Consider the following 13,651-nt stretch of genomic DNA (forward strand, 5'->3'; position numbering starts at 1 on the left):
ACTTGCTGAGTTTATTTTTCAGCCACACCAGCAACTGACTATAAAGCAAGTATTAGGGTAGCTGTTCTATGGTAGCCTTATTTAGGCATAAAATAGTTCCAGCTTGATTTAGCCTTCCACTCCCTTCTGGCTGTGAAATGGAGTAGCACTGGCAAGAGTAATAAAAGGATTAATTATTGAAAGGGCTTGAGTTTCAAGTGCAGTTCTTTCAAGCTACTCTGAGACACAAGCTGTTTACTTTCCAAGAATCTTAACAGGGGGCTTCAGCTGAAAGATTCCAGTGCTCTGTATCATGCTAGCTATTGCTGCTTGGTGTTTATTTTTAAGGCCATTAGAATGAGATGCAGCTCACTACTGTCAGGATGACATTTTGGGAGTGAAATTTGTAAAGGCTGAGAATGAAATAGATGCATGTAACAAAAATGAATGTAGGCGTGCAAGACAGACCTGCTGCCGCACTTCATCATTGCAATGGTCATTTGGCTTCTGATGCTCAAATATTGGGCAAGAACTGCAACAGTTACAGATTATCCATTCCTGGAGTTGAGTTCCCTGCACCAAACTCACTGTCAGCTTCCCTTATCCACAGTACTGGGTACAGCTGTGGCTTCTGTGAGGAGAGGCTGGGTGGGGCTGGCCCATTCTGAACACAGCTCCAACTGACCCCCTGGAAGGCACAGCTGAGCCCCCACAGCCAGGATGGCAGCATCTCAAGGAAAGGCTGGGTAAGGGTGGGCAATCACTGCCCAGCAGTGAGTGGCAAGTGTGAGAAACAGCCCTATGAGGGCAGAGATGAGATGAGGAACTCCAGGCACCCAAGCAAGGATCCCCAACAGCAACCATGCTGTGCATGAAGAGCACCATGCTGGACCTCCACTGTGGCTGGGGAGACTCCCTGGGGCAGAGCAGGTGGATGTGTGCTTTGGAGGAAGATTGCACCCAGAAGAGACAAGCCTAGACTGGAGCAGGTTTCCCAGCCTTGAACAAGAGAACCACACAGGAGTAGTTGAAATTCATGATGGACTGTAACACAAAGGGCCATACAGTGGAGGGGAGGATGGAAAAAGCACACACAGGAACCCTGTTCATTCATCTCCCAGCCCACAGGGGAAGATGTCAGAGGCAGGAGCACAGAAGGAAGGGGAGGTGAATAGGAACACTGTTTTGTTCTTGTTTCTCACTCTCCAACTCTAATTTTAATTGGTAACGAATTAATTTCCCATATCATGGTCCTGTCTTCTGTGAAGCTAATTTGTGAGTGATGATCTCCCCTCCCTTTTCCTCAGCCCGTAAGGCTTTTCTATTGATTTTCTGCCTGTCCTGGTGACAAAGGGGCATCTGGCAGCTACTCAAGGTCAGCCTACCCTACTTACACACTCATCCTCCCAGAGACACCTGCATAGTCACGAACTGGGACCAATTATGTCACGTTAAGTCCAAGTAAAACAACAATTAGCATTTTACCAGCAAGTCTGTTTATTGAAGCCTGTGAAGTTCTGCACTCCATTGGACACAGTTCATAACTTAAAGGCAATAGAACAAAACATCCTAATAGGTTCCAACTGGAATTTTAAAAAAATCATGTAATCATGTCACTTAAGTACAGTTAACTTGTTCAATCGTTTTGGTCTTCATCCCAGTCTTTCTTTCCCGATGGAGGTTTAGGGCCACCAGCTGGTTTTGCCATAATGATCTTGAATAGGGAAGCAGAAAAAGACAAGGTTAGAATGAGACTCTTACTGCAGACTTGACAGCCACATGATGCTGGCTGTTAACACTGACTAAATTCATGCAGTTTCCCTATTCTGAATCTAAGCCGATGAATATTATTATCCATCTAATGGAAATATAAACCACTCAGTTATCCTTTTTCTTGGAAATGGCAGAAGCTGAGCCTTGATATACAAAAAAGAGGGCTTTTACCTCATTTTTGCATGCAAATTAAGACATCAGTTAGTCCACAGAAAGTGAGTGCTTAAATAAGCTAACAAGTGACTGGTTTAGCGGATGCACACTACAGAAAGCAGAAGAATTATCAGAACTATTGTTCTGAATTAGTCTAAAAAACACACTTTAAAGCATAAAGTCCATGTTAGAGGCTCATTTTCTGTGCTTGCTAAAGTGGTAAGTAAGGTGGAACCAAAACTGCTTTGTCATCCTTTCAATGAAAATTTACAAGTAAAATTCATTTGCACAAGTACAAAACATAGCAATCAGCACACATGAGACAGCAGTGTTATGTGTCCTCAGGAAAGATACCATCTGCCATGTGCTTGTCAAAATACTCATGCATGCTCTCATACACACAGGTACCTCTGTGCTAAAGAAACAGAGCTTACTACATACTATTTTTCAGGCTCATCTTTCCAGTCATCCTTATCCCAATGTCCTTGTTGCTTAGGGGCTTTTGGACCACCTGCTGTTTTTGCCATAATAATCTACAGGAATTTTACATGCAAAACGTTTTTGATAGAGTTCCACAAAATATATCAAGTAGATTTTTGCAACTGAGATTGTAACTTCCAACTTTTTTTGAAACACAGATTTCCATGTTAAAAATCTCATCTATCTCATGTATATGAGGTAAGGTTTCTTGTGTCAAATCTTGTTCCCACAGAGGTAATGGTAACTTTGCAGATACAAGTATCAGATCTTAAAAGGAAACATTAATAGCTCTCCTATGGAAGCAGCAACATTGCAATGTTCCAAATCATGAGCTCCTCAAAGAAACAGCTTCCTGACTTTTGGAAATAAACAAACCACATTTTCAACTATCGTATTTTTATGCCTTGCATTCCAAGATGATTCATGTATTTTGGGTTCATGCCCTGCACAGAGTTCAAGGTTTCCATTTTCAGCACCCAAATTATTTGTAAGCTTACCTGATCCACCCTTAGGACAGTGACTGCTGCATTTGTAGCTAGCTTGATACCCCAGGATTTTCCAAGGTATGTGTCTAATATACCAGCTTCCAACATATCCTTCACAGCTGCAGCTTCAGCCTATCACACAAGGATAAAAACATTACTCAAAGCTTCCTCTGCGTTTCTACCTCGCAATTTAGTGGGTTTTCAAAGTTACAGGTTTCAAAAAAGTCATGACTTTTCACAGCACTTCAGTATTACAAGATGTTACTCTTCTAGACTGTGTAGCAGTATCATAAGAGACTATTTACCTCAATATCAAAACCGACATTTTTGTTCCCCTCCTGATGCACAGCATAAAGCTTGGAGATGACCTCATTAGCCTTCACTCCAGAGTTTTCTGCTAGTGCTCGAGGAATGGCTTCAAATGCCTCAGCAAACTTCTTGATGGCATACTGGTCAAGCCCAGGACAAGTCTAAAGTGAAGTTTAAAACATATCAGCATTGCAAAAACCCTGAGATAGGGAGGCATTTTCCCCCACATTTTAAATTGATTTATAGGTATTGATACCTATAATTTCATATAAAACAGTATGTATATTTTTTTAAGTCAAATATATATATTTATATACACATATGTGTGTTTGCATAAAATAAAAATAAAAATAAAATTAAAAAAAAAAAATAAATCAAAACCCCCACTTGCTGTACCTCTCCAAAAGATGTGATCTGCTTGGCTAATTCAATCTCTGTTGCACCACCTCCGGGAACAAGACGTTTATCCTGTGAACAGACCATCCCAAAATTCAAAGATCTGATTGAAGTGCCATATTAATATTTTAGAACATATACACTTTATCTAAAATGCAATAGAATTTAATCCTACAGAGATTTAAAGAACTGGCTTAAAAACAAACATGCATTGTAAGAGAAATTTAACAGAATTTACTCATTCTTTCCAACGTCCTGGAAGAAAAATAGCTTTTTTCATAAAAAGCAAAATAGTAATGCAGTGGATTTTGTCTCTGGGGTTTTTTAGTGGGTTTTTGTTTGTTTGTTTTTACAAGAATAATTTCAACTTATAACAGAATTCCTAGATTTCCCAATCTTTGCCTTGTTAGGAAATAACATGCAGAAAACCAATCTCCCATCTACTAAGTCTAATATATCACAAGATGTTGGCAGATTTTGACTAGGTTTGCTTTGTTTGGGTTTGTGTGCTTTGTTTGCTTTGGTTTGTTTTTTGTTGTTCTAATAATAAGCATTTTGTATATCCTTTGGTAAATCCCTAGTCTTTCAAACAGTCTTTCAAACATAGTCATCATCATAAATCTGAAGTTAGGATAACTCCTGAAGACACAGGAGTCTGTGGCTGTTTCTGTATCCTAAACCAATGTGCCTATCTTGGTACCTACAAGACATTACGTTAAACATAAGATTACCATTTTTTGCATGCCACCTTCCAAATAAATACACAAATATTTCCTTTTGCATTTAAATTAAAAAATGGAAAGAATATTCAAGTCCACAGAAGCTGCTCAGGAGAAAAACTAAGAACTGAGTTCTTCCATCTATAAAGCCTATCTGTAGCACATGGAGAGAACATGTCTTACAACCCACGAACTATAGTTTGCAAACTGTCAGTTCTTCCTGATGATACCCAGTGACAGAACAATCTATATAGTTGGTTTCCAAGAAACATTACACAATTGGCAATAGTCAATGAACTATCAGGGAAAAAGGAACTAGACTATTAGGGAAACTAAAATCAAGAAACTTGACTATTAGGGGAACTGTCAAGAAAGAACTGATTGCCATTAGAAAGTGCTAAAACTAATCTATCTTCAAGAACTCACTCATTACTGGAAAACTGAGTGCTGAACCTGCCAAGTACCAACTTCTGAGTACGTTATGTTCATGAGGACGTCTCCATACAGCCCCCTAAATCTCAAGACTACACAGCCTTCTCTACACCTCAGGAAGGCTTCTAAGCTGGTAATGTAAGTACCTGCTACAGCCTTTGTAGCAAATGAACACAAAGCCAGGTTGAATCTTGCCTCAAACCAATTCATAACTCAGTTTTGATAACTGAAGCGTTCTGGTTACTTACTCTTGTGAGTACTTTAAAAGTATTTACACCATCATCCACTGCTCTCTCTACATCATCCATCAGATTGTCTGTAGATCCACGGATAAGTATAGTGGAAATTGCACCATCCTCTTTTTCTGTTCAGATAGACATGGGCATTACTGAATTAAGCTTGTTACGATGTAAAATACACATGATCATACTTCTAGACCAGTAGCAGTAGGAGTTCCACAGAACATACATACCATGCTTAAACACCACAACCTGTGTATCCCCAACTTCCGATAAATACACACTGTCACAGCGACCCATTTCTTCTAGAGTAGGGGGAGTCTGGAAAGAAAAACAGAGTTAAAAGGTGAACTCACTCAGCAGCTCTATCCCTTCTGCACCTCATTTGAGAAGTCCATACCAGTCTGGGCAGGGCTGTTGCACCAACAGTTTTGCACAGTCTTCTCAGGTCCCACTTGGAGTTCAACCTTTACAACAAAACAAAAATCAAAATGAGGCTTTCTAATAAGAAGTTTCCAGAACGAGTGTTAAAACATACAAGTATTCTCTTCACTTGGCAGCGTTCTGTAAACCAGTAACATCTATCAAAACGTACTGCATTAAGTTATACAATCCATTTGTCTGCTTTTTGGAGCTATTATCAGGGATGCTGTGCAAAGTCTATTTTCTAAGAATTTTAAAACAAGTAACTTAATCAAAAACATGGACATTATCTTCTAGTATTTAAGACTTGAACTCATCCTTGCAATGCCTCCACAATAATCCGTAGTAGGCAGGAGATCATACTCTAACTTCCAGAAATTCAAGCTTTTGGAAAATTACAATAAAGTTACAACTTTCCGAAAAGGACCACTTATTTGTGTGATATGCAAGAGCTGCTACTAATAATTTGACTTTATTTTGCAGAACGTGCCTCTGAGGCCACATCCCTCTGTACTAGACCCACAATTTTTGATATTCTTTAATTTCAGCTGTGCTAAAAAGGCACTTCAAGCAGAACAACAGTACCATAATACACAAATTACATTCAATTAGCTGTCATACAGAGGTGAAATACAAGCTATGAAATAACCAAACTGCAGCTCAGATCTTGAACTACTACAAAACCAATCAGTCTCCAATATCTTCTTTTCTAATCTGAGACATGGCCAAGTACGTTTCATAATTCTAGTAGATCAAATGTTTTTATGCTCTTCTGGTACTTACCGGACCAACATAAGATTGTACTTGTTGGCATAATGAAGTGCCATGTCTGCCACTTTGCCACCTGTTACTACTACATTTGCACCACTGTCAGCAATAGCTTTGACTTGCATATCCATTAGATTTTCTTCTCCCTTACTGAAATTCATCAGTTCTTCAGCATTTTTTATAAGTACAGTGCCCTAGTAAAAAACACACATATGCTGTTATCAGTTCAACATTAACTACATGCCTAAAAGGTTTTGACAAACCTTTTGTCTCACAACCTATCCTTAAACCCTAGGTCAGAACACCGCCACCCTTCTCAAGCAACAAGGTAAAACAACTCAAAAAAAGGGCATCTCTAGCATTTCTAGACAACCTTAAGATTCAGACATTCTATCAACAAATCAAGAACTCCACAACCCCAAAACTCTGTAATACAAAATTACATTCAGACGTTTCCTATGAACTTTTTTAAACTAGGGAACTCAGTATTAACAAAAACATCTCAATCATCAACTGTCAAGCATATTTATAGTTAAGTCTGAAAATAAGAGCACATAAACATAAATAGATATCTGACTTATTTTGAGCTTTTACATACCTTAGTTTCAGTTATCATACCATCAAAAGGGCAGGAATACACAGCTATTTTTGCATCTTTGACAGAAGTAACATCTCCTTCAGTTTCTTTTTTAAAAACCATGCCATGCAGTACTGAGGAAGCAGAGATACCAGCACCCTGAAAGGAAAGAAATGGAATCATTATCATTCATCACTTATTGTCAGAAAGCTGCAATACCCATTAGGAAAAGCAGTCCCTATGTTCACTTGAATGTAGCGACCCATGTTTTCATTGCAGCACAAACAAAGTAAGACTTAAACTGATTTAGCAACAGTACTGTCTTTCAGGTTCCCATTTTAAGATTAGCTGGTAGTCCAGGTTAAGTCTGTGCTCAACTTGTTATGTATTTATTAGCAGGGAAGAAACACAGGGGGAAATTCATATTAGATATATTTTTTTTTTCCAGTCCTACATACCACACTGAGGCCTCATGTCCCATTGCCAAAAGGAACACAAGACTAGACAACTACATTTCTACCAGCCTGCACCTTAGACTAATTTTGTGACTGCTTCTATGACAAAGATGCAATAAACACCCCTGTGCATAATTAAGGTACTATATCTGATTTAGCATAAACTTTCAACATTAATGACTTTTCTATTTGGAAGCTGCTACTGGGCAAAGGAACAAGGAATGTAAACATCAGCTACCAAAATCTATTATGCATGCCACAACACAGCACAGATTAGAGAAGAAAAAGCACTTTTGAAGTTCAAAGACTTGAAAATCAAATTTATTATTAAGCTAATTTACCTTAATATTACAGTAAAGCTAATTACTTTCAACTTACCACAATTTTGCACACTCTGATATTATCAACATTGAAATGACCAGAATCAGGAAGAATAGAAACTGTTTGGCAGGAGAAAAAAATAAAATAAATTAGGAAAAAAAAGAACTGGCATTGCTTACTGAATCAAGTGGAACAATGACACCATAAATAATGCCTGGAGTTTTTCTGAAGTACTACAATTCAATGGTTTCAGATGCCTGCCTAGATTTAAGGCAACTACAACCTGCTAACACTCTGCATCAAGAGAAACAAAAATTTTGTTGTGACAATGTAGTAATCAGAAAATAACACCTATCAGGATGCTCAGTTAATTCAGTTCAAATCCATTTACACATATATATTCAAAAGTGAAGTCTGACCCAGAATATTTTGAAAAAACATTTAAACTAGACATGAAAGTTTTTCTCTTGGAAATCTGAAAGGAGAAAACAACACCACTACAGTCTTGCTTCCATGGTTCTGTGGCTGAGACTAGCAACAGTTTATCTGAAGTGTTATACATCTTTCCCCTGATAAAAAAAAACAAAACAAAATTTTTTTTGCGTTAAAGAAACTAAACATTCTATAAATGTTTAGTAGAAAACAGACCTTTTCTGAACCAGAGTGACAATGAACAGTTCAACACAAGAAAGCAAGTTACACTCATTTCAGAGGCTAAAGCTTTTATCTTACATAAAGACATCAGTAATGATGATAAAGCTGGGCGCTTTTCCAGGTACCTTTATTTTTTAGATGCATGCACACATCTCTTCTGGTCCACTTACCACAGGCCTGAGCAATAAGCTTTGCCAAGAAATGTTCATTGCCATATTGTTTGCTCATGACTGAAGTGTGCAACAAAGATGCCACTTCTTCAACATCTCGAAGGTTCTTTGCGGAACAGCACACCAAGTCTGGAAGAATTTCTAGAGCTTTCTTGCAAGCCTTTTCATATCCTTCAATCACCTGTGCAGGAAAAAAGTAAGTATTTACTACACCACTTCAATATGCATTCATGCTGCTTTTATCACCTCTTCAAAGGGTCATAAAAGAGTTTAAAATGCAAAATCTTACAAGGGAAGCAAGGATACATAAGCAGTAAAACATCTACTGTTCTTCATACATATTTATCTAAAAAATTATTTCATCAGAAAATAGATGACTCAACTATTATAACACAAGAATACTAGCAAACATCAATCTGACTTCAAGTTATGTGAATTAAAGTAACAATATAACTTGCCTCTGAGACTGATAACCCCATTCTCAGGAGGTCTTCTGCTAACTCCAGGAGAACTCCAGCAAAAACAAGAACAAAGTTTGTTCCATCTCCAACTTCCTGCTCTTGCATGTGGGAAGCCATCACAAGCATTTTTGCAGCAGGATGCTGGACCTTTAAAAGAAGTTAAACGTTTTAGTTACCAACATCCCACTTAGAACACAGTTCCAGGCCTTCCTGTGATAGAGGTTTATCTGGTACAAATATGAATTTGATACTAAGAGGAAAAAAGTTACGACAAATGAGTCTTTCTAGATTTTCACTGTTTTCATAGGAGAAGAATGCTACACTCTCAGGATCTTAAATTCCTTTAATGCGTTCTAGGCAGACAAGAAAACATGGCAGCCACCAAAACTGTGAGATTAATAAAAAAAGCTATTTCACTCGAGTTTTCTAAACACTGTACTGTCTAGATGTACTGTCCCCTAAATCTACACTGGTTTGAGGAAAAAAACCTTGGCTATTACTCTTTTCAAAACAGTTCTGTTTGTCACCGTGGATACGGCTCCTTGACTTCACTCAAATCCCGTGAAGAGTTATTTTAAAAATGATATATGTAAATCATCTGACAAGTTTACATGCATTTCCATATTAACATTCAGTACCATAGCAGCTCATTAATAAAACCACTAGCTCACAACTGACAACTTCTAAAGAAAGAAAACTTACCTCCAGTTCTCTCAAGATAGTAGCAGCATCATTTGTAACAAAAAGCTTCTCTAGATGATTGATAACCATTTTGTTCATTCCTAAAGGAGGAAAAAAAAAATTACAAAATTATTCATTTGGCAAACAGACCCTGATTCATAACTTTCAGGTAAATTTTGTAAGCCAAAACGTCAGCCTTATTTATAATTTAAGAATCTAAAGGATTTTTGTGAAATAACATCTGAGAGCATGTTACATTAAGGAGAAATCAGTAATTTCTGAATAAGCTGTTTTCAGAAATATTAGTACACCACTTAATTACTCTATACTGAAGAACAGCTTTTGGTTACATTCATTATGACTACCAAATTACTGTCCTTCCTTTAACCTCAGTAAGACAGCAAAGAGGACACAGCTACTGGTACAAAAACTTGGCAAAGGCAGGTTATATTGTACATAACTCAAGAGATAACCAAAGTCTAACCTGTATAGACAGAATGCCTGTATTTAGAGCTCCAGAGCAAGTCCAATGTGTTTCCTCAAAAAAACAAACAGCTGCTTCTTTGTCAAGGTAGATTGAGTCTTCAAATCTAATGTTTTGCTCAAAAGTAATACAATAATTTTAGGATTTATTTACCATTTGGTCCATAAGCTGTGCGGGTGGTTTGAGCAAGTTCTTTGCATGCCTGGATGTTCCTATAGACAGCTTCCTCTAGTCCTGAATAATGCTAAAACGAAAAAGTTCTGCTTAGAATTAAGCTAACAATAAAGAAAGAAACTAAAATTTCTCATCAAAATACCAAAAATGTATCAACTCCACGAAAGCTTTTGCTTTTGATTTAAATATGACATTTCACTGAAGTTTAAATTGAAAGTAAACCTTACCTAAAGGCAAAAAGGAAAGAATTACTGTGTCCCCCATCTCAACTAGTCAGCCTAGCACACACAATAAGGTCCCAAACAGAAAATCTAAATAATGACTTAATTTTTAAGACAATTTGCATCTCTTAAGCGGCATGCCAAAAGGAAACAGAAAACCATAAACAGCAGAGTGGAAAGGAGCAAGGGCTTGTAAACATGTGGTCTTGCACGCACTTCTTTAGTAGAAACTCTGTTATTTCACAAGAATCGTTTAACTCACTTCTACGTTCAAAAGTGTGGTTTGAAAATCCAGAAGCAGAACGATTCATGAAATATTCATGCTTGAGAATGAAACCAGACTGGCTTCAGTATGGAAGCCTTATGAAAGGAAGGATCCCCAGAGAGGACCTTAAGAAAGAGCAGAGAGTAGAACACGGTAGGGCCCGTAAGAAAGATGTACTCCAACAGTATTATGTTCTAATACAAAAACAATCTTCTCAGCTACCTCCTTGTTTTGTTAAAAGGCAGCTCTTGCATTTACAGGAATACATGGATCATGGATGACACAATATTCCTCTACAGTACTGGCAAATGTATTATTACGGGCGCAGTAACGGACCAAAAAAACCCCAACAACACAAAGAAAAAACCCTCAGGGAATGTACAAATCTAGCAAGAGACTTCCAAACTACAGGGCCTGGCTGAATTGTAGCGGCCACCGCTTATAAAAGCTTTCCAAAGGGCGCCTTCCTGACGAAGCTTTTAACAGTGAAAGCACATGAGCCAGACACACAACCCGGAATAGCATCGATGCCCGGCGGAGCGGTGAGCACCCCGGAGCGCCCCAGGGCGGAGAGAATCAGAGGCGCGGGGCGGGGGGGATGCGGCCCCGCCAGAGCATTCTCGAAGGCCGCGTGCGCTAGGCGCCGCCCTCCTCTCTCCGCCGCCCGGTACCCGCGCGCTGAGCGGCAGCGAGGGGCAGGACACATCCCTACCATGCCACGGCCACTGAGGGGCCTTCAGCTCAGGGACGGGCAGCGCGAGACCCCCCCAGGCGCTCGCCTCGCCCGGCCCGTGAAGCCGCCGGGCTACGGAGGCCTTCTAGAGCCTTCCCCGGGCCGCCATGCTCAGACCTCCTCCCCACCCCATCCATTCTCCTGAGGGAACAGCACTCGCCCGGCGGCGCTCTCACCTTCGCTCCCTCCTTGAGCATCTGGGCGAAGCCCGGAGCCTTAGGGACGTGCAGCGCCATCTCTGCTCCGCTTCGTTCCTCCAGACAGTGCGGTGCGCTAGGGACGACGGGAGTAAGAGAGCGCGCCGGCGTGATGGGACAACCGAGCTGTCGGCAGGCAGGACGAGTTGCGCCCAGGGAAGGTCGATGGCGGGGTGGGTCGCAGGGAGCTGCTACGCAGCCTCAGGCCCGTGGTGACTGGGTTGCGTTTTCTGCTTCTCCTAGGACCTGCCGATGGGTGGCGCTCAGACTTCGGCTTTCAGTGCCGCCGGAACCCTGCGCCTGCGAAGGGTGTCCTAAAAGCCGGGTCCTGTGCAGCAGCATCTCGCCAGACATCTGTCACTCCCGGCTTGCCCACCTAACCCGACAGCCTGACTGCTGGATAAAGGCCTCTGAAGGTCTCTAGAAGAGAATTAGGACCGATAAAACAGGGCAGCATTTAAAGACTGATAACTTGAGGGATGATTGGCTTGCCTTCTGGCTATGCGTTTTGCTTTAGGTAAACAAAGGTGGTGGTTCATCTCACTTTTACAGCATTTATGTAACATTTATGTCATCTATTTAAAAAACAAGTTCGTGTTTTTCTAAAATAGGCAAGATAGCATTGTTTGATTCATTGCATGTAGTATACATAACTCACTGCCTCTCTCTGTCAGGAGTGCAGAGTGGTGCCGTTATTTCCCAGGAATCATCATGCATGTAACAAAGTGATGTCCCCTATTGTGGCAGTGGCAGATTTTGGCTCTCTCAGAGTTTTTTTTACACTGTCATGTTCAATGTACTGTCTCATGGGTGTCTGAGCCTTTATTGCTACCAATAGCAAAAACTAGTCATAAAATTTCGCAGACGCTAGTTGAGTATTTTGCATAGTGCATACCTGACTTGTTCACATGGGAGCAAAATGTACTGATATGAAGACATATGTACAGTCAAGTTCTAATTATCCAGGGTAATCCCAAGTAATATGCACACTACCAGGCATGCTGAAGAATACTTTGAAAGCTCTCCTTGACATCTCTACAAGTAGCCAAGGCCAAGCCAGGAGGCAGTGGAGGTACTTCTGTAAGGAGCTGCTTTAGGTTTGATAGGTTTTATTAACTTTGCTTTTGTGCCACACAAACATACTGTTTTGAGATGAAAACTTCAAGGCCTTAGAAGTAATACTGCTGTGTTTAGGCTACATAGTATCTGAGCCTGTAATGATCCACCTTTACGGCACAGGTAAGACACCTGCAAGGTTAGTTCAATCACTAGGTATGTGTTGCTTAAGCAACCTCAAGAGATTCAGTTTTACTGTTGTATAATTCTTGAAATTCAATCAGTTTTAACTTGCACCATATCATGGCAGTGTAAAAAAAAGAGTGGTGGTAGAAAGCAAAACTACATAAAGACTCCATGAATTAATTTCAAAAAATCTGTATGCAGCTATGCTAGAAGTACTTAAGAGGCAGATGCTGCTTGAAAAAGAGGTAACCTACTCAGCCTTGACTATCATGACCAAGGAGTGTGGACACTTCCAAGAGAAAGTGCTGGGGTTTGGTGTAGGGGGCATAACCCCATTTATCCCTCTCTTCTCTCTTCCAATGTATCTGCATCACAATGCAGCTGGAAAGAAAGAAATGTCCATCCTGTTCTACAGCCAAGATACTAGAAACTGCATTTTATAAAGCAACTTTTGTTATCTGTTGTTAGCCATGGAGATCAGACCAATGCAGAAGACATTTCATAGTCATGAACATGAGGTCATGGGCATTATATCAATAGTTGACTGCATCCTAGTCAGAGACATTCATTTTAAGGTAGGAGTGGAAGATGGTTCAAGTGGTTAGGCTAGTGATCAGTGACTGCAGCATGTGTTTCAGCTCTGTGACTCATGCCCTGCGTGACCTCAGGCAAGTCTCTTGTGACTCATCAACACTTAAAAGTTTTGCCATTTTTTTTACTATATATTTTACATTTTCAATGCCATCATCTATGTGTAGCTACCAAATTGTTACTGCATTTAACTTGAGTATATTTTGTTTCCAAATAGGGAACAGACTAGTTAATTGATGAAATGGTTTCCTTGAAATTTTGCAGTCTTC

The 13,651-nt window shown here is 39.9% G+C and overlaps 1 protein-coding gene across 2 annotated transcripts; it reads right to left on the bottom strand.

Moving 5' to 3' along the window:
* Positions 1–1,470: 1,470 nt before the first annotated feature.
* CCT8 (chaperonin containing TCP1 subunit 8) lies at positions 1,471–11,606 on the bottom strand. Of its 2 annotated transcripts, XM_054399325.1 has the most exons (15): positions 11,529–11,606; positions 10,113–10,203; positions 9,497–9,576; positions 8,792–8,941; positions 8,334–8,514; positions 7,567–7,628; positions 6,755–6,892; positions 6,172–6,350; positions 5,366–5,432; positions 5,199–5,286; positions 4,975–5,090; positions 3,576–3,647; positions 3,176–3,340; positions 2,883–3,002; positions 1,471–1,693 (listed from the first exon to the last, which is right to left on the bottom strand). In XM_054399325.1, the coding sequence occupies exons 1-15, from the start codon at positions 11,586–11,588 to the stop codon at positions 1,616–1,618; spliced, it is 1,647 nt and encodes a 548-aa protein (XP_054255300.1). In that variant the 5' UTR covers positions 11,589–11,606; the 3' UTR covers positions 1,471–1,615. The 2 variants fall into 2 exon arrangements, with proteins under 2 accessions (XP_054255300.1, XP_054255309.1); XM_054399334.1 differs by lacking the exons at positions 9,497–9,576; positions 11,529–11,606 and having other exon boundaries at positions 10,113–10,124.
* Positions 11,607–13,651: the final 2,045 nt, after the last annotated feature.

This window comes from Indicator indicator, chromosome 1 (assembly GCF_027791375.1).
Source record: "Indicator indicator isolate 239-I01 chromosome 1, UM_Iind_1.1, whole genome shotgun sequence".
Taxonomy (NCBI): domain Eukaryota; kingdom Metazoa; phylum Chordata; class Aves; order Piciformes; family Indicatoridae; genus Indicator; species Indicator indicator.